Source organism: Andrena cerasifolii, chromosome 3, assembly GCF_050908995.1.
Source record: "Andrena cerasifolii isolate SP2316 chromosome 3, iyAndCera1_principal, whole genome shotgun sequence".
Lineage (NCBI taxonomy): Eukaryota > Metazoa > Arthropoda > Insecta > Hymenoptera > Andrenidae > Andrena > Andrena cerasifolii.
In genome coordinates, this window is record NC_135120.1 from 6,745,516 (window position 1) to 6,765,796 (window position 20,281).

At 38.0% G+C, this 20,281-nt stretch overlaps 1 protein-coding gene and 1 long non-coding RNA gene across 2 annotated transcripts in view; one reads left to right on the forward strand and one right to left on the reverse strand.

Annotated features, from left to right (window-relative positions):
• Positions 1 to 1,043: 1,043 nt before the first annotated feature.
• Positions 1,044 to 19,063, forward strand: LOC143367048 (farnesol dehydrogenase-like). The gene is made up of 5 exons (XM_076808663.1): positions 1,044 to 1,388; positions 15,632 to 15,758; positions 16,730 to 16,862; positions 18,629 to 18,772; positions 18,879 to 19,063. Exons 1-5 carry the CDS (start codon positions 1,094 to 1,096, stop codon positions 18,921 to 18,923), a joined length of 744 nt encoding a protein of 247 aa, XP_076664778.1. The 5' UTR covers positions 1,044 to 1,093; the 3' UTR covers positions 18,924 to 19,063.
• The window catches only part of LOC143367127 (uncharacterized), a 277,661-nt gene continuing 273,148 nt past the window's right edge, over positions 15,769 to 20,281 (reverse strand). The window contains exon 3 of the long non-coding RNA XR_013084992.1: positions 15,769 to 16,023. This is a non-coding gene — a long non-coding RNA (uncharacterized LOC143367127). The remainder of the gene's footprint in view (positions 16,024 to 20,281) is intronic.

A 20,281-nucleotide genomic window follows, 5' to 3' on the forward strand; every position in this document is an offset into this window, starting at 1 on the left:
TAACCTAACAAATTTCGTTTTCTGGGGACATCCCCTCATCTATTTTTTCTCTTCACTTATAATTCTTTACTGCCAACGTAGAATATTGTAGCATAAGCACATTTCAAGTAATCAAAATATACAATGAATTTTCTACGTTTGCACGACCAGCAGGCTTTCCGTTAAAATTTTTACAAGTAAATACAACGCAACAGCTTAGGATTTATTTTCTTATTCAGAATAGAATACGGAAATTGCAAACAGCTCCCTCTCTCGTGCACCAGGCAGCCGCGCATCTATTGGTATTACCATTTCTGTCCAGAAAAAAACTGCTGTAATACCGACCTGCCAAATCGGCCAGGTCACGTGACGTGTCTACCCCCTTAATGAGTAAAACAGATGTGTTACAATTTACCCCACATGGTGTTACTTTTTACTCCGGACTGGGGACATTGTAACATAGGTTCAGATTTGTTTGAGATGAAGATAGATGTCTGAATGTCCAAGATTTTGACACGTACTTACACTCAATGAGTTCACCACATATGTAAGTAGTAAGTCACGCAAATGATTTCCTGATCGAGGAAAACACTTTCGAGAAAAAACTGTGAAAACTTTGTTACAATCTGTCCCTGTCTCCCCTACATCGGGCGTAGGACGACGTTTCTAATCGTCACGTAACAGAGCAGCAATGAACAGACATAGTTAATCATTGTTAGATGCAAGCCATATAAAGCCGGGTCCACATTTGTTACCGCACCGCGTTCCGTTACCGCGACCTGTTACCTATCTTACCGGCCGTGGTAACAAGTGTACACAATGTCGAACGATTCCGAGACATTCGTCGGAACGGTTGAACCAAGTGATGAGTCACAGTATACAGTAACAGAACTTCGTTAGATAGGTAACAGGTCGCGGTAACAGAGCGGGGCGCGGTAACAAATGTGGGCCCGGCATAAGGCGTTGTTGTGTCTAGTAATCTCTAAACTCTAAGTGGTATAACGCCTCCAGCTCTGATTGGTTACGTCGCTGAGCTGGAGATTCTAAGTAATGCATAAAGAAGTCGGCGGATTGCACAGACAGTTCAGTCTGTCATCAAACGGTGTTGCGAACAATGGATCGTTGGAACAAAAAAGTAGCAGTCGTTACGGGCGCGAGCGCCGGGATCGGTGTGGCGATCGCTAAAACACTTGTAGGTCATGGTGTTAAGGTAGTTGGTGTAGCGAGAAGATTGGACAAGCTTCAGGACCTAACCGCGACACTTGGCAAGGGCAAATTCTACCCCGTCCAATGCGATATGAGGAAAGAGGAGGATATCCTGAAAGTGTTTCGATTCGTTGAAAAAGAATTAGGCGGCGCTGATATTCTTATAAACAACGCTGGAGTGGCTACTCAAATACCAGTCATTGGTAACAGATTTCTCTTCTAATCCTCACTTCATTTCTGTTATTTTCAAACCAACTTTGATCGCTTAGGTCGATTTCAAAATCCTAGAGAATACGGAACCCTGATAGCGAGATCTGGGCAGCAGAATCTGACATCAGAACCGTAGTAGTCTGTGTCCGCAGATGGCTGCGTTCTGAGGTGCAGAGCCTGATGTCAGTGCCTGATGTCAGATCGGCAGCAGATCCGCAGCAGATTCTTCCATCTGCTACGGTTCTGACGGCAGACTCTGCGCTCTCATGCCAGAGCCAGACCCTCCCAGCCAGACAATTAATTTACAGCAAATTTGCGTAAAGTTTATGGAATATCAAATCACGTAATGCAACAATGTTGTGCGCTTTGTGCGTGCTCACTTTGGCGTTAAATTTAAGACATGTAATGATGCAATTAGAACAGAAAATATTGTAGCAATCTTTATACACTCGATGAGGATATTCTGTTCGGGTCATATCTGAATCATATTTGAGTCATGACGTGCTGCTAATATTTACACAAAATGAAAAATTATCCGATCATTCTCGAAAGCGGATTGCGAACGTTCCCGAGTCAGACCGTCATCTATTTACCTTATATTTGTGCAAAATTTACCTACAGTTGTGCATTGAAAAATAGGGATCATATTTGAATCACATTTGCAGCAATCAATGCGGCACACAATGATTGCAAATTGCCATCATCACTTTACATTATATTTACAACATATGTTTTAGTCACATTTAGTAAATTAACATGATTCTAACGATATAGCAATATTGATCAAGCATGTAGTAAATGTATTGGTTCATTGCATGATCAAGAATTTAACTCATGATACGATGTAAAATTTGGGTAAATTTGATGTTATATATTTATTCAAACAGAATTTACTGTACATTGCTTCAAATTTTCGATAAATTCATTTCGGCATCTCAGGACGATCTCATGAATTCACTTTAAAGTCTATCTGGGCTGCTACCAATCTGATGTCAGACTGGAGACAGATGGTTATCAGGGAAGTTATATACAAGATGTTCACACTGACAGTCCGCGTTTTTGTCACTTGCGATAATGTGACGAAAGAAGCTGTTAACAATAATTTATCTGTATCAAGTGGGCAACGTAAGGAAATACCAAACATTTCGAAAATATGTCTCACAGCAAAGTCTGGGTGACATTATGTTTTTTTTTTAAATGGAATAAATATTTTTTCGATAAATAAAGTGCATTAAATGGTTAAACTATATATTTACGGAACACATGCTCAAAACTGAGTATATGCAGGGTGCCCCGTAACCCCGTAATCGGGGGTAGAAACTGATTCTACGTAAAAAAATAAGTAAAAAACATGCGCTGCAGTACAGTTTTTGGCACCCAAGGCGTACGCTTCCCCCTTACTATGAGTTCTCGCTTACAGTCACAGTGCAGTGGTGAGTAGCGGTCCCTTTACCGCAGCGTGCCACCTCAGGTCAATTTTTTCGAAAACGAAGCGTAATATCAAAAAATATTATTCTGTATTTTCGACTTATTTTTTTATGTAGAATCACCAGACTTCCGCTTCTACCACCGGTGACATGATACATTGTATTATGTCAACATGAGGTAATAAAAGTGGCGAAAACTATGAAATCTGTGTTAAATATCACGTTTTGTACAGATGCAACAGGTATCCGGCGACTTTTAGACAATATTTCGTTCAAGTATCTCGTCGCAGCACTCGAAATATTTTTATTAAAGCTTGCATGATTTTACGCGTTTGCTCTAAGGCTGGGACTATTCGAATAATTTAATAAGGTGAATGTCCCAATTTCTGCTCATTTAAGAGGTAACTCGTCATAAAGAAGGTGTAAAAAATTTGTTTGTGATGAAAACTTGCAGAGTAATTGATTAATTCTTTAATAATAAATCAATCAATTCAAAAACTATTTAAGAAAGATATTTCAAGATGTTTAACTATTAGTAATTTGTAATTAAATATATAATGCTCTATTTAACTATTAGTAATTTGTAATTAAATGTATTTCTGCTCATGAAAAATAGCGATGTATGTATTGACCCAAGCTCGTGCAACACTCGCGTAAATGTTTAAATAATTTAGAATTATTTTGTTGCAACTATAGTAGAAACGTAACGCATATAATAATAAGAAAAATACGAAATGATCAGAAATGGGGACATGAGCAGAAATTGGGACATACATCTTATTCGAATATTTTACAAGTATTCGAATGCTACGAATGAACTTCGAATATTTGAGTATTCGAATATTATTATTCGAATACTATTCGAATAGTATGGTGTGAAGTGGGTCAGTCAAACTTAGCTTCATTTTTCTTACGAAACACAACACGTTTGTTTTCGTTGTCACGAAAAATATCACGTTTCTTTTAAACGTCAGTTGGTAGTCAAAAATGATACCTAGGAATTTTGTAGAGTAACTGTATTTAGTTACAACATCGGCAATTTTGATCTCTGTTTCGCCTGGGTAGTGTTTATTCCGATTAAAATGAATGGATACTGTTTTCTGAGCGCCGAGTTCGAGGCCTAAAGATCTGAGGCAGTCTTTGATTATGCCTATGGACTTTTCAATTAGGTTCTTGCATCGGTTTAGTGGAACTATTTTCGCGTACATGAGAATATCGTCTGCGAACTCTAACATCATTAGAATTTTGGGAGGTTTGTTATAATTTTCTGCGTTTCGTTGCGTACAAATCTGGACGTAAGATGTCGTATAACGATCACGAGTACACACCTGTCTTGAAGTTGCTTAACTTGAAATCACTTGAAAGTAGGAGGGTACGCATTGACTTTCTGTTCGTGTTCAAGTTGATTAATGGAATAACAAAATGTCCTCAACTCCTTCAGTTAAGGGGGTAGACACGTCACGTGACCTGGCCGATTTGGCAGGTCGGTATTACAGCAGTTTGTTTTCTGGACAGAAATGGTAATACCAATAGATACGCGGCTGCCTGGTGCACGAGAGAGGGAGCTGTTTGCAATTTCCGTATTCTATTCTGAATAAGAAAATAAATCCTAAGCTGTTGCGTTGTATTTACTTGTAAAAATTTTAACGGAAAGCCTGCTGGTCGTGCAAACGTAGAAAATTCATTGTATATTTTGATTACTTGAAATGTGCTTATGCTACAATATTCTACGTTGGCAGTAAATAATTATAAGTGAAGAGAAAAAATAGATGAGGGGATGTCCCCAGAAAACGAAATTTGTTAGGTTAGCTCCTGTGGGTGTTCCTCTCCGCTAAATAAGTGTTCCTGCATAATGTTGCTGGCAACCCGGCAGATACACAACAATTTTTCAATAACAATAACGGCTTAACTTTCTTACTTTTAGTTTATTTATGCATAAACATTTTTTTCAAATATTGACAACATTTTCCTGATTATAATGAGAGCAAACATGATACAATGTCGAATTTTCTTTTGTTTCTGCTCAAATTCCTTTACACTGAGCCCTGGATTTCACTAGCCGATTGTGTTGTAATTTAAACTTTACGCTCTAAACAAAAACGTTTTCTTATTTTACAATATAGGCATTTGCTGAGTGAAATTAGAATAAGTCACATCTGTTATTTTAAGTTGTTTTATTTTTTTTAAACCTGTCTGCATTTTAAATATTAACTAAGGACTATTTAACTTAGGAGATAGAACCGTAAAGAATTATAAACAAAATCAGGGAGTCAACTGTTGATTGGTTTGGAGACTATTGCTTCTTATATGTTTTATACAATAGTCGAAAGAATAAAAAAAAATAATAGTGAGAGCAATAATTTCAAATAATTACTGTAACATCCATATTCTGAAAATTGATATGAGTAAATCAATATTTCCAGTATTAGTAAAAAAGTTGTAAACACACTTTTTTTATTTCCAATAAAGTGGCCATATAATTATAACATAAATTCGACAGCGATTTCAAGTGTTGTATGTGTTACATTAAAAGCGTTAATTTAGTAAAATGTATAGAGTTCGCAGTATGTAGTTCCTCGCCAATATATGCCTAAAATGCATACTAAAATGCCGTATAACCTAACCTACAATCGCACGAAAATACATACCTTGACTACATCACACTTTTGCTGTGGCACTGGCATATATATCAAGCAACCTAACGTTTCAGTTTTGCTATGATTCCACGTTGTTAGTCCTCCCAAGTAGGCGCCATCTCGTATACACTACCCAAATTAAATTTGTCACGTGACTTGCTCTGTATTATCGCCAATATGCTGGAACTCGTATTTGGGAATGCAATCACGGGCATACGTTGTTTGTCCTTATACGAGCAGATTTTGGACTAAGTGAGGTCTCATTCGAAAGAGGAAGGTTCAATGCAGCCCGCTCTGGTCATCGTTTGAGTCACAAAACTCTTTTAGTGACCTAAAAATACTTGGATTCACGCGGGTGTATTTTAGCGACTTTTGTTCTACTTTCAACACTCATATTATTAGATATCAACAGAATCTCGTCGAACCATGACCAGAGCGGGCTGCATTGAACCTTCATCTTTCGAATGAGACCTCGCCCAGGACAAAATTTGCTCATATAAGGACAAACAACGTATGCCCCCCAACCCATGTTTCGGGCCAGATTGTGTCGGTATGCAGCGAGCTGCATTACCCGTGTGTACCCCCTTAATTATGCACTAGCTATAATAAACCCTATTATTTCAGTCAGGACTATGTGCGCATACTGATACACAGAAATGAAGAGTTCTTAGTGGACGTTATACCTAAATTTGAAAGATTTTATTACGAATATTTTATAAAGTTATTGCCATCGACTTGTTGCGTGGCCGTCCAGTGAATTTCGTACGGTGTTTATCCTTTAACTAATTTCAAACATTTAAAACTTCCGCTAATTTCACCCTCTTTCCTTTCCCTACTATATTCAACCATGTCATACATTCGATTAATCATCCCACTTTTCAAAATAGTGACCGCGAGGCGGCGCCCTCCGCGGTACTTACCTAGCCCATATGTTCTCTTAGAAATATCAAGCTTACGAACCTCTCTTTGAAAACAGAGTTTCTCGTAGAAAACGCACATGTCGCAATTCAAATTTCGGCAACTTACCTTGTGTTTGAGACTGCATTTCGGTTGCAATTCAATGGTACAACGATACATATTTGTAAAAACACGTGGAATCTCAAATTTTGACAACCTACCTTATTTGACACTCATCAGGTTATAACTTGACTGTAAGATGTTAAAATTTGGAGTAGATTGCATAGTGAAGATAGCGATTGACGAACGAAACATGTGTTAGTTTTTGGCTGAAGGTGTGCGTGTAACGCGTATACGTATTATGTCGACAAAATTTGATTGGTTAAGACGAAGAATCAGAAGAAAAATCTTACCGTTTCCAACAGATCCATGACATGATATTACGATACCGTTTCCAACTGATCCATGAGGGGATATTACGATATCTCTATGATGCGTGCACCGATTTTATTGAATTTGGTCTTATTCAAAAGCTTACATTCGGGTTACAACAGAAAAATGCCTTTAAATTTAGGAAATATTGCAGGCGTAATGAGATATTAATGAAATAAGTTTCAGGTACGATTGGATTAGCCGGGCGACGAGTAAATGATAGCGGTAACAACACTCGACATATACAGGGTGTCAAAACATGTACTTGGCGTCGAGACGCTACCGCGTCTCTAGATATATCCTGCGTGTATTTTGATGCTATATAGAATATGTTAGAAACTCAACAAGGTTGTTGAAGTCTACAGTAGGAGTTACGGCATTGTTTTGAAAGAAGTGTTGTGCCGTTTCTAGTTTTTGGTTCATGCCTACCGTAGATTCCTGCGTTTTGTTTTTTTCTTCTTTGGTCGTGTTTTATTTCTTTTTATCCTTTGTGGGTCCTTGGGATTCCGTTTTTGTCTCGCTTATCCCCGGGGACGCTGTCTGACTCCGTAATTTCTTCGGTGTGCGTAGAAATAGTTAAAGGACCCTTCCGTTACGGCAGTCCGCTCCGCTGGAGTGACGCCACTGAACGGGGCACCGCGCCGCAAAGTGTGCACGTCGGTAACCTTCGGTGTTCGTACTTACGTCTTTCAACGCCACCTTGGAATTCTCTTGTATGTACACTTTTTTAAGAGCTACGTAACAACTGTTTCGTCGTATTATATGAAAAACATGAAAATGAGTATATTTTATGAGTATTCAGTTATTTACATATTTACAGATTTTGTTATTATTATAAATAAAAATACAATTTAGGGTAGTTATATATCAAATTATAATTCTTAGTAATTTAATTCAGAATGGTAAATTCTAAATCAAGGATCGACGCAGAGACCTGCATTACAATTTTTACATTCGCATCTGGGTTAATTAATCCAATATGGGTCGACAGAATCAAGAGATACTCTACCGGTATAGTAGATTCTTTTTTACCGACGACAGTCGGTACCCGTACACCATTGAGCTATAAGAATACCTAGAGAGAGAACAGCAGTGGGAAGAAGTAGAGGCGACAGCGGTCCGAGGGAAATAGAAGATAACGGGTGAACCTATCCTTCTTCTTCCTATTATCCCTCTCCATCTGTACTATCTGTGTTATGTATGTATTTTGTGTGCGCAGATAACTTTACTCACATGCACTACACATCCATAGGCTGTTGTAAGACAGAGATAGGTTCACCCGTTACTTCCCTCTTTCTCGGACCGGCTGTCATTACTCTGTTCTCTCTCTAGGTATTCTTATAGCTCAATGCCGTACACACGGGTCGTCGCATACATGTCGACTATACTCGGCACCCGTACACAGGTCGTCGCATGGGTGTCGACTATAGTCGGCACCCGTAACGAAAGAGTTAAAGGTGTTTATTCCTGGGGTTCTTAATTGATTGGTTACAGTCTCTTCCTTAGAAGGCGGGTTTTCTGATTGCTCAGTGTCTTTGGTTCAAGGGTTCTCTGTTTTTGATCTTAGTATTTGTATGTTTGCCGATTGCGAGTACGTGGGTGTAACAGTCGACGTATTAATTTCAACATTTTTGCAATATTTGGCCAGGTGCCCTTCCTCTTTACACAGGAAACAAGTAAGCTTTTCAGTGGTGATGCAAATCCAATCCAATACACAGTTTTTTTCGTGCTCTATTTGTATTGACTCAGCTAGTTTACATACGTCATCTTGGTCCACGTACATTTGCCTTCTGAAACCAAGTATGTGTATAAAGCCAGCATCATTCCATCTTGCCCTTATGCCCGAAATTTGTGATTTCGGAGTAATGTTAAATTCAGATAGTTTATTTTCAATTACATTGTTGGGAATTATGGGGTGCATGTTTGAGATTATGATACGATTTGTTTTAGATATTAGCGGCCTTATTTCCAGTGAATGAGCCTTTATATTAATATGTTTATGTGTTTCTATCAGTTTGTCTGCTATTTCTTAACAGCTTCTGTTCTGAACCCCGCCTTGAATTGTCGCAATTTTAGTGAAAAATACCAAAATGTTGACAAACGCAGAATATGTAACGGTTTCGTTTCTGTTGCGTTCTGATGCGTGTAATATAACGTAAACGCACTTCTTATTCTTTGACACCAATATGGAGGGATGTGTTGTGCTGTGAAACACAGGGAAAACACATCACTAAAGCCTAGTTTACATTAGTCAAGTAAACGCTACAGTAGAGTGACGAGTGTGAAAAAGCATATCTAATTCGATTAGTGTAAACAGTTAGTCGAGTAAAAAAGTCGAGTACACAGGCGAGTATTAGCTAAGTCGAATTGTAGAGCGGACAGCACATATAGCTGGGCCGAGCACTCAGTTCACTAGGCCGAGTTACTTGACTAATGTAAACTAGGCTTAAGGTACTAGAGGTACAGTGACTGTGCTCCCCACGCACCTCGTTGCCGTTCCACGTATCACTGTCCAACAGCCGTTTTGATCTGTAACATTCTATAGCCGTTTCTTATAAACTTGTGTGCGTTGAACACGAGTCCGCAAACCGTATGTCGTCATCAACCTCAGTTTTCGAGAAATCCGATTTTGAAAAAAAAAAATTTTCATCTTTGAACATCCTTTGTGTCGAAACAGTAATAGTTATACGGTTGCTTGTTCCGTCAAATTATTCTATGAACCCTCGCGAATATAACGATATAAGTTATTATTGAATTATAAACATTTAAATATGTTTAAACAACGATCAAAGGGGAAAGGACATTCGAAATGCACCAATTTTTTTTAGATATCTTTCAATTTATTTTCAAAACTAAGGGTCTAGGAGAAAATCTGACTACTTTCAAAATCAAAAGTCAAGAAATAAGTGGCACCCTAATATACAATATAATACTTACCTTTCCCATATTCTCAATATTTGGATTAATTATATGTCGGTAATTTTTCGTCTTTTCGCCACGCTTGACAGGGCTTTTCTGTGCGCATAGTTTTTTTTTACGTCGTTGTCTAGTCTGTAGAGTGTCATTTGTTTCCGAACACACCACAGACACATCTGTTGTTTATTTTTTATTTCATAACACGTAACACGCGACAGACAGTGTGCCATTGTGGCATTGTCTATTTAACGATACTAAGTGCGTTTTGACGTGACAGTAAAGTCGCGACATTGTATTACAGCGTGAATCAAACGTTACGACATTAGATGTCACGATATCGTAACCATGTCGTAACATTGGATTCACACTGTCATGCAATGTCGCGACAGCGAAACGCCACAAGTTTAGTGTCACGTGCAAACGGACCCAATTTATTGTTAAATTAACTTAATTTACTGGATTAACCGGGTACACTTTTCCTCTGGGAAACCTTTTTTTTCCCGAAAATTTGTATAGATCGAAAGCACGTATCAAACAAGATGCAAAAATAACAATTTTGAGTTTGGGAATCTATTGAGTAAAAAGTTATTAAGTAAAAGGGACTGTGAAATTTTGTCGTATATTCTAACCCCTAATGTGACCAACTATTATGCTTCAATTTGAATGGATACTTTTTTTAACCAATTCTATACAACGTAGACCACGGGCCTGGCACGGCCGCATTGGTGAGTATAATCACAGACCCCCAGATACTAAAAACGCACCCTCTTCCTACTTTTCCTGGGGAAAAAATTATTTTAGGTTATGCCCAAACTCACAACGGTTCGCTACCATGCGGGCGCGCGCCCCCTTGCTACTCTGGGTCCAACCAATACTAATACCGTAGACAAATTAGAAAGAGGAATGCGTTGTTTTGGAATAAGTCAACGTATATACTGTACAGAGGAGAGGGAGTGCAGTATTTAAATATATAACATAAAAAGACAATTTTGTTCGAAATGTAAAAAAAATATTTTAAAGTATTTTCGAATCACCCTAAGTATTTTATGCTGTCGAAATCCCTCAATGTAACGGTTTCGAAAAACAAAGAAACTACATACTCCTACCCCTCCAACCTCCAACAACGAATCATATGCGACAACCACTGTAACTGTCACAATAAAGGTTAGAAACTATGTCAAAATTTTGCAACTTTTTCTCCTCATAACTTTTCAACGAATAGATTCCTAAACTCAAAATTGTTATTTTTGCATGATATTTGATACGTGCGACCCATATATATTTTCGGTGAAAAAAAAGGTTTCCCAGAGGAAATATCCACATGATTAACTTAATTATTTGTGCTTGTTTTATCATTTCTCGGTAATAATTTGCATGTTTACGGAAATCGCATTGGTTGTAGCTAGGCTGCTCTCAAGTTGTTTTGATTTGTGGTTATGTATATGCTGATTTTATGTAAATTGAATCGATTTGCTTTGTGGTTATAGGCTGATTTCAAGTCGTTTGTATTTGTGGTTATTGATTATATTTATTGAAGACTGGGTAATTTTTTAAAACCTTCGGGGTTTTCCCCCATGATTTTGTATTGTCTTGTTTCAAGTCTATTGAATAGTTGGAAGTGGGTTAAAATTGAGTTTCTAGATTTGAACCAAACAAGCAAACAGAAACCAGCGGCCGTAGCCGTGATGGAAAACACCGGTTCTCGTTAAGTAATGCTGAAAATAGATTCTTATCTTACATAGTTTTCCTATTCTAGAATCACTATCAACAATAGAAATGGACACAAATAGTTAAGACAATCCCACCGAACAAGCGTAAACACTGTAACTGCACGAGGCTGATTCAATACGCTAGGTAAAGGTTATTAGGTTAATCAGGGAGTAGGCTTAAGAGAGTATATTTTGTCGAAGTACATTGATACATTAAGACTACTTATATATATTATGTACATACTGTTATTTTCTTAATAAAGTTTATTATTTACACAAAAAAGGTTCTCGTTAGATCACCGAAGTTAAGCATCACGGCGCGGTGTACTGGGGAAAGATGGGAGACCCACCTTTCTCCCGGTGCGCTGCTGCTGCTGGGACCCGAAGGAGAGAGGAGGGAACATAAAAATGGGACTATAGTTCGTTGGGCAATATAAGCAAAAATAAGCTTGAAACGCCATCCTGCTTTAAATCACAGGAAAACAATAAAAACAAAACAAACAAATAGAGGATTGAAGCTGAATAAAATCACTTAAAAAAAATGTTTTTATGTTAATTTATCGAATAGCTTCATTCGGAATTATAAATTTGTTCTTGCGAGACTCTGCGTAATAATGCTGCTTGATGCGAGAGTATTGATAAATTCATGTGTATTTCAATGTTTGTTACATTGTACGTCTAATAATTTTAGAGCTAATGTTTCAATGGAGAAATAGCTGTTAGCATCACCAATTTTAAGGGTAGGGTCGAGGGCGGATAGCCCCACGCTGTCCTGCCTTCGATGGTTTATGACTGGGACTTAGCCTGCTTGTGTTCCTGAAGGGGGGTGCATGAGACTAAACAGTCCTGGCGACGGGCGATATCTAACTCAGAGTTCCTTATTTGAATCATTCATCATCTGAATCTACTCTTCGAAATCAACCCACACAGATACTCCTTTACCGCTCAAGGTGTATCACATTTTTAAGTTACGAGGCTAAACTAACATTCCTAGTGGCTCCCAGGGATACCAGACCCCGGTTCGTCCACGATATCCACCTTCCTAGCGGCTCCCGGGGATACCAGACCCCGGTTCGTCCACGATATCCACCTTCCTAGCGGCTCCCGGGGATACCAGACCCCGGTTCGTCCGTGAAGCCTACCTTTCCTAGTGGCTCCCGGGAATACAAGACCCCGGTTCGTCCACGACATCCAACCTCCTTACAGCAGCTCCCGGGGATACCAGACCCCGGTTCGTCCGCTACTAACAAACCCTAATAAACAAATACAATCCTTGGCCTCGCAGCCGCCACTCTCATTGCCCTCAGCCTCGGCTCGTAACACAACCAAAGAGTTGCACCTGCTATATTCAAGCATACAAGCATAATTAACATTAAAATGCCTTAAATAATATTCAGGTGTAAAATCGAATGTAAGTTGTTTGAGCCTGAACTTTTTATTCCGGTGAAAAGCAACAGTAATAAAAAAAGTCGAGAGATTTTATATAAGAGTAAGAGGTAATCAACTACCCGCGTAATTGCAGTTGTCCTGATTGATAGAAGCAAGCACGATGAGTGAGCAGGCAGTACTTAGCGCCGTTGTGCAACGTAGATTTTATTTATGAGCGAAGGACGATTAATATTGCGCACTACTGCTAAGTGTTAGACAAGGTCAAAACAGCTTATCGATCCACAGCACGTGACGTCTCGATCTGCAGTGTGTTGCTTCTTCATGATGACGCTAGGCTCCATACAGCCGCCATAACCCAGAATAATTTACGCATCTGCACTAGGTGTCATTATTGAACATCTCCCTTACAGTCCCGATTTTTAGTTTTCGAATAACGTAGAAGTGGAAGAATTATTCGAGCTCATTTGGGTTTGGACATTTCCCACTACTTTGTATAAAACCGGACTCAAGATACTGCCAATTCTCTGGCAAAAGTGTGTAGATATTAATGGAAATGATGAACAAAATAACTCTACAAATAAATTACATGGTACACGAGTTTTTGATAAATTTCGGTTTATGTTTGACTGACCGTCTTATGTACACTCGTTCGTTTTTAACCCGGCGGGAGGCGCACCCCATATTGTAACACAGGTTGTCGCTACCGGGTCAAAAATATCCAAAATTGAAACGTAAAAAACCACGGTTTCAGAATATATTTTTTTTTAACTTTGTAATTTTTATATTAAAGTACAGTGTTTTAAGAATCGAACTAAATTTATGAAATATCTTAAAATCTTTATTAAAGTTCTTTAAAAAATTGTAACAAAAACTCAAACAGTCTTCATATTTTCGCAACTAGCGCCTCTGTGGTAAATTTTACCCAGTAGCATCTCCCGCCGAGTTAAGGAAATTCATTGTCAGTGAGAATGTATTTATAAATGATGTAATTTTCCGTGTCGGTTGACTTAAATGGCTACGGCACTTTTGCAACTATCTATACCTCCAAGCGATTGTCCATGTACTACTACCTCTCGTAATATATACTTATGTAGGAAGTGCATAATGTAAAACAAGTTGACAGGACGAACATCAGTTTTCGCTGATGCTCTTCTTCTTGGAACGTCCGGTATCATGACACATTTTATACAGGTGTATCACAAGAGGCAGGTGGTGAACTGCTGTAAGATAGCTATGAAAAGAAAAGTGGAAGCAGGTTCTGGTTGCAGAAGTAGAAGTAGCCATTCGGGTTAGTCAACATGTAAATGTCATTTTTTATCAGAATTTTGCATCCATTGTTTTGACGCTCAGTTGCTTCATGTTCACATTGTAATGTGTTTCTGTAGAAGCAACTTCTATAGAATATTGTTGAATTTTATTTACCTAAAAAAATACAACATTCAACTAAAAAAGAAAATCAAGTCCATCTTAAAGTAACATTAAATAAAGATAATGAAAAATATTACTTTTATCCTATCAGATACTATGTTCAAAAACAGTAAAAATTTGTCATTTATTAATCTTTTGTAACGCCAATAGTTTGAACGTTAGGTACTGTTATCTGTTCTTATCTTGGAACACTTTATACCCACTGCTCAAATTATCAATTAATAATTTAAAAACCGCAACTTTATCTTTCAGCAATAATCACTGTGATTCAAAAGTGGCACGTGTTATGTAAGATAGATAATGCTACTGCGTTCATTACATATGTGATTTCAGTTTTACTTTGGATATTTATTATATAGGCAGAATCATCAAGAAACATTATTTCGTAACTGACGAAATTTCGTAGTCTGAAATCGTACAACATTCCTGAACAATTAATTTTTCCTCTTAGTGCAAACAGCTCGAAAAATCAACAGTTTTTGAGTTCCAAATGACTTCGCATGTTCCTAAAATAAGTAACTTGTCGGCTTCTACGGGTAACATGTGCCATAAAAACAAACAATAAACATTCAAAAAGGATAAAACACTATTTGAGTTAAAATATGATACAAGTTATAAGTACATACCTAAATAATAGGGCGGAGCGGAAAATTTAAATTGGAATTTTCAGTTGGCCTTGGTGCGGGAGAGTTGTCTTTTGATTAACCAAACACAACTGTAAAAAATTTTTGGAAAAATATTCATGTCTACAGGTTCCTTTTTCTCCTAAAAATGATCATATAATCATGTAGTCATGTAGTCATGTAGTCATCTAGTCATCTAGTCATCTAGTCATCTAGTCATCTAGTCATCTAGTCATCTAGTCATCTAGTCATCTAGTCATCTAGTCATCTAGTCATCTAGTCATCTAGTCATCTAGTCATCTAGTCATCTAGTCATCTAGTCATCTAGTCATCTAGTCATCTAGTCATCTAGTCATCTAGTCATCTAGTCATCTAGTCATCTAGTCATGTAGTCATGTAGTCATGTAGTCATATAGTGTCATGTAATCATGTAGTCATGTAGTCATGTAGTCATATAGTCATATAGTCATATAGTCATATAGTCATATAGTCATATAGTCATATAGTCATATAGTCATATAGTCATATAGTCATATAGTCATATAGTCATATAGTCATATAGTCATATAGTCACATAGTCATATAATCATATAATCATTTAATCATTTTTAGGAGAAAAAGGAACCTGCAGACATGAGTATTTTTCCAAATTTTCTTTTACAGTTGTGTTTGGTTAATCAAAAGACAACTATCTCGCACCTAGGCCAACTGAAAATTCAAATTTAAATTTTCGCCTTTATAATATCGCTCCGTTCTACTATATAACCTTTGTGTTATAGATTCGCCAACTGAGGAATACCGTAAAATACTAGAAACCAATTTACTAGCTCCAACAATTTGTGCCCGAGAATTTTCGCAGTCGATCAAGAAGCGCAATGTACCCGGACATATAATTAACATTAACAGGTATGTAATTTATTTATACGTATGTAATGCAGTTACAAAGGTTAACTTACGCTGAGGAATAAAGTTTACTCTACTGGCTATACTGCTAGATCGTGTTTAACGATTTTTAGCTATTTTTAGTGTTATGCCTACAAATGCAACTTGAGAAAGCTATATTTATATTTCTTTTGGTCAATCTCAATTGACTTTTCTCGAAAACGAGCTGTCATTTGCCACTCACAAGTTACAAGTGCAGTAATGCCTCGCTACTAAATCTAATACATTCCTACTCTGGCCGAAAATCCTCTCTACTGACAAGCAGAGGCTCCCAGGTGTCCGCCTCCGACTGCCCCGGTTCCTGGATATGTTTTAGAGTACCTAAAAATAAGAAATACGTTTTTTTTTATTTTAGCCCATTTGCATGTTTAAGGGGTGAAAGCACCCTTCAAAGTTCATAAGAATAGATGGTGACTCCGATTGCTTTGGTTGTTGGATATGTTTTAGAGGAACGACTAGAGGGTGAAACCACCCCTCAAAATTCCTTCCATAAACGGTATAAAAATTTAGGCTGATATAAATTTAGTTTGCGTTATAACTTGCTGTATAAATAATGTTCTTGTCGTCAGCCACCGTTATTAGGGGGTAAAGGTCTGGGTTAGAACACAACTTTGTACCCCTTATGAACTATGAGGGGTGGTTCACCCCCGAAATATGAAAAGGGGCGGCTATAAAAAAAAACACGTATACCTATCCCGTTTTTCCATCCTCTAAAACTTATCCAAAAACCAATCCCCCCTCCAGAATCCCCCCTCCCCACCAAACGTAGGAGTGCTACACTTCGTTTGAAGATCATTGCCGGACCGAATTCGTGATCTAGTAACGAGGCATTGCTGTATAACATGAATGGAGAAAGACGAAGGGATTAAGTTTCAACATCTAACTTCTCAGTGTTTGAAATATTAACTGTATGTATGCACGCCTACAACTTACAGCGTAGCTGGACTCTATGCAGAAGCCTTACAGGTACCAATTGGATTGTACTCTGCTAGTAAATATGGCCTGAGAGCTTTGGGAACGGAACTTCGTCACGAAATGATACAAGCGAAATTACCCATTAAAATTACGGTAAGACTTAATGTAGAGTAATTGTCACCTGAATGTCTCGACATTTTCATGCGTCATTATTAGAGATGTACCGACTAGGGTTTTGGCCGACTAGCCGATTAATCGGCCCCCAAGAAGCTGACTAGTCGCCGATTACAAAAGTGGCCGGATAGTTGGCTTAAGGAGTTACGCCACCCTGAGACGCTCAAAACTAGACGAATTTTTATTGCAGCTACTATGAGCTTGAGAATTATTTCTTTACTAGAAGTATATTCTTCAAAATAAAAAAAGTTTCAGTCGAATCGGTTAATATTTTTTGGAGATATAGGTCCCACCGTTTTGAAAACACTGTTTCGAGAAAAACGCGTTTAAAATTTTACGTGAGTGCCAAGTAGCCGGGTGTTTCCCATGCATTTGCCGCTACTCAAATGCCTATAACTTCAGGAATTTTACGAATTTCAAAAAATCCTTTTAGACACGTATTCCTGAAAGGTTGAACAATTGAAAAATGAAATTAAAAAAAAATCGACTTTTAAGGTACATGTCCACTTGAGAGTAAAACTCACGCGAGAAGCTCTCGAGAGTATTTCTCGCAAGTGAACACTACTTCCGAGAGTGACTGTCGGAGAGCGACGTTCAACTATCAGACAGCGGACGCGTTGCAATTTGCTCTCGAGTGGATACATAATAATATTACTATCCGACAGTTGCTTCCGAAATACGAACCAGGTTAGGTCTTCTGGATTATGTAGTAGGCTGGCGTCGCGGCAGACACGGCGTTGCCAGATAGGCGTTGCGAGGCACGGCGTTGCCAGAGAAGTGTTGTTAGGCAGTTAGCCGGGAGAACTGCGAGGCCGAGGCAGTCTGCGTCGAGCCGAGTGGCGAGACACATTTTACGTACGCCATTTATTGTAAGCAACTCAAAGTATATAACTATTTCATTTCATCCACTCAGCAATTTCTCTTTCTACGTTGCTTCTTTCTCTCTTTTAAAATATAAGCAATAATCAAAGCACTAAGTTTTTGCACATCCATAACCACGGCTTCACTTCGTTCGTAGCTTAAAAGAAACTGAGAGAAACTGCAGAGAGTAGGCGCGGACCAATTTCCAGTGGACACGGTTCTGAGCGTTCCATCGGATAGTAAGCTCTCGGCGAGTTATCTATCGCCTACCTGAGAGTAAAAATTTTCGAAATTGCTCTCAAGTGGACACACAATATGAGAGTAACTATCGAGAGCTTCTTGCGTGAGTTTTACTCTCAACTGGACACGTACCTTTAGACCGGAATCTCCCCTTAACTGACTTAGTAGTCGACCACTAGTCGGTACATCTCTAGTCAATACAATACTTGATACAGTGTTGTCTCACAGTATACATGATATATGTACACGTTCGGATGTCCCCTCCCCCTTTTTATTTGCGCATCACGAAGTGGTATAACATTCCTACGTAGTATAGCACAATAACAAACTTTGTTAAATAGGTATTTTTTGTAATATGTTTCAAGAATTCACTTTTTCAGTAGTACTCCTTGTAGTATAAAATTCTACGATACTCGGGATGATGTCGTTGAAAGTCCTTTTTCAATCCTAATCATGCCAAGAGACCGATTGTACTGATTTAGCGTGACTCTGTTTGTACATAACACCTACAATTACAATTTTATAATTAATCTTATATTATACTCAATGATAATTTAATGAATAAATTAATTAATAGTAATTGATTCAATTCATTTTGATGCTAACCAAATTGTAAGATTTATACTGTGTTTATGTTCCTACAGAACATCAGTCCTGGAGCAGTGTTAACAGAAATGTTGTCGGGATTCATTGAGAATGAAGACCAGCTCAAGAAACTGAACCCTTTGCAAGACAAGGACCTCGCTGATGCAGTGGTTTATGCGTTAGGGACGCCAGAGCGTGTACAGGTGAGCACAAATAAACGTGTTGCGTTGCATTAAGAAAAACAGACATTTCGTGATATATTTTGGAAGCATTAATGTCCCATATATACGATCTCAACATTCCTTTCAGGTCCATGAGATCACAGTTACATCAAGTATGGCGTTGGCGTTGTAACAAATGAATCGCTGAATTTGATTTCGTCTTGTTAAACTTATAAACCATATTATGTTTTAAGTGTTACAATATTAGATGTCGTAAAATTGCAAGTCAATAATGTAAAGCAAAAATACGCGTTAAAATTGAGTTACACAGAGTGTGCAAAACTTTTTTATATTATTCTAAAATACAAAACCAGGCAGAATATAGGATAAGAATACAGAATTCTTTTCTTTGTCTAATGAAGGTTAATGTACAGTAATAAAAGGTAATGGTATTTTCGGCAAATAATTTGTTTTTTAATTACTATTCACGTCATCCACAAATTCCGTCTTAAATTCCTTATAAAATCTTTCTCCTCTAGAAGTACTGTTTTCCTTTACGTTATCGCGAGGTTCATAGTACAGTCTACCCTAATTTGCACAGCTTCATTGCTTTTCCCCTGTTGCTACAGTGTTCACTATAAACTTTCAATACCCTGTAAAACATCAACTTCTGAATTGTCTAGAGCAGAAACAATGTATGTTGTTATTAAATAGAATGAGATTTGAGACAGCAGATTTGCTGTAAAAAAAACGTATTCACGGGGGGTGGCTGCGATCGAGGTGTACGCTTTTTTAACGAAACCGGGCAGAAAATTTTCAAGAATCTTCCTCATCAAGCCATTTTGATAAAAAATGAATTTTTTTTTCACGTAGTATAAAAAGGCCCAAAGGGGGTCTCACTTTTAGTTCAATACATTATTTGTATTCAATAATTATTTGTAATCACCATCCAATTATTATTTGAATTCCCAGTGTGAGATAAATCCACAGTAATACATATCTACCGGTCGAAGTGTATCACAATCGGTTGTACATGTGCAGGTGAAGTTAGCCCCCATTTTGTAAAAAATTAAAAGATCATTCTGTACTAGTTTGTACAACGATAACTAGTACAAACTAGTACAACTAATTTTTACAAAACGGGGGGTTAACTTCACCCACATGTTGTACACGGGGTGCAGATCCCGACAGACTGCAACGTTGGAAGCGACGAAGTGCGTGACGCAGTGGAGAAAATTGCTGGAGCAGCACATGGTCGCAACGGGAAATGCAGTACGATGCGTGAGTACGGGCGAACTCAAAATCGCTTTTTAAGAAGACAAGGTAATAAGTTATCACCCTTATCGCTTATCTATGTTTTAGCGTGAAAAAGTCCGAGTGATAATCTATGATTTGTTGATTAACGAGGTGATACGCGAAAGTACTTCATCGTTTGCAAGTCCGATAAACCTTGTTAAGAAAAAGAATGGTCAAGACCGATTGTACGTACTTCCGGGCTCTTCATAAAGTCAATCGATCGCGATGATCAAGACGATAAACAAGGGGAGGACA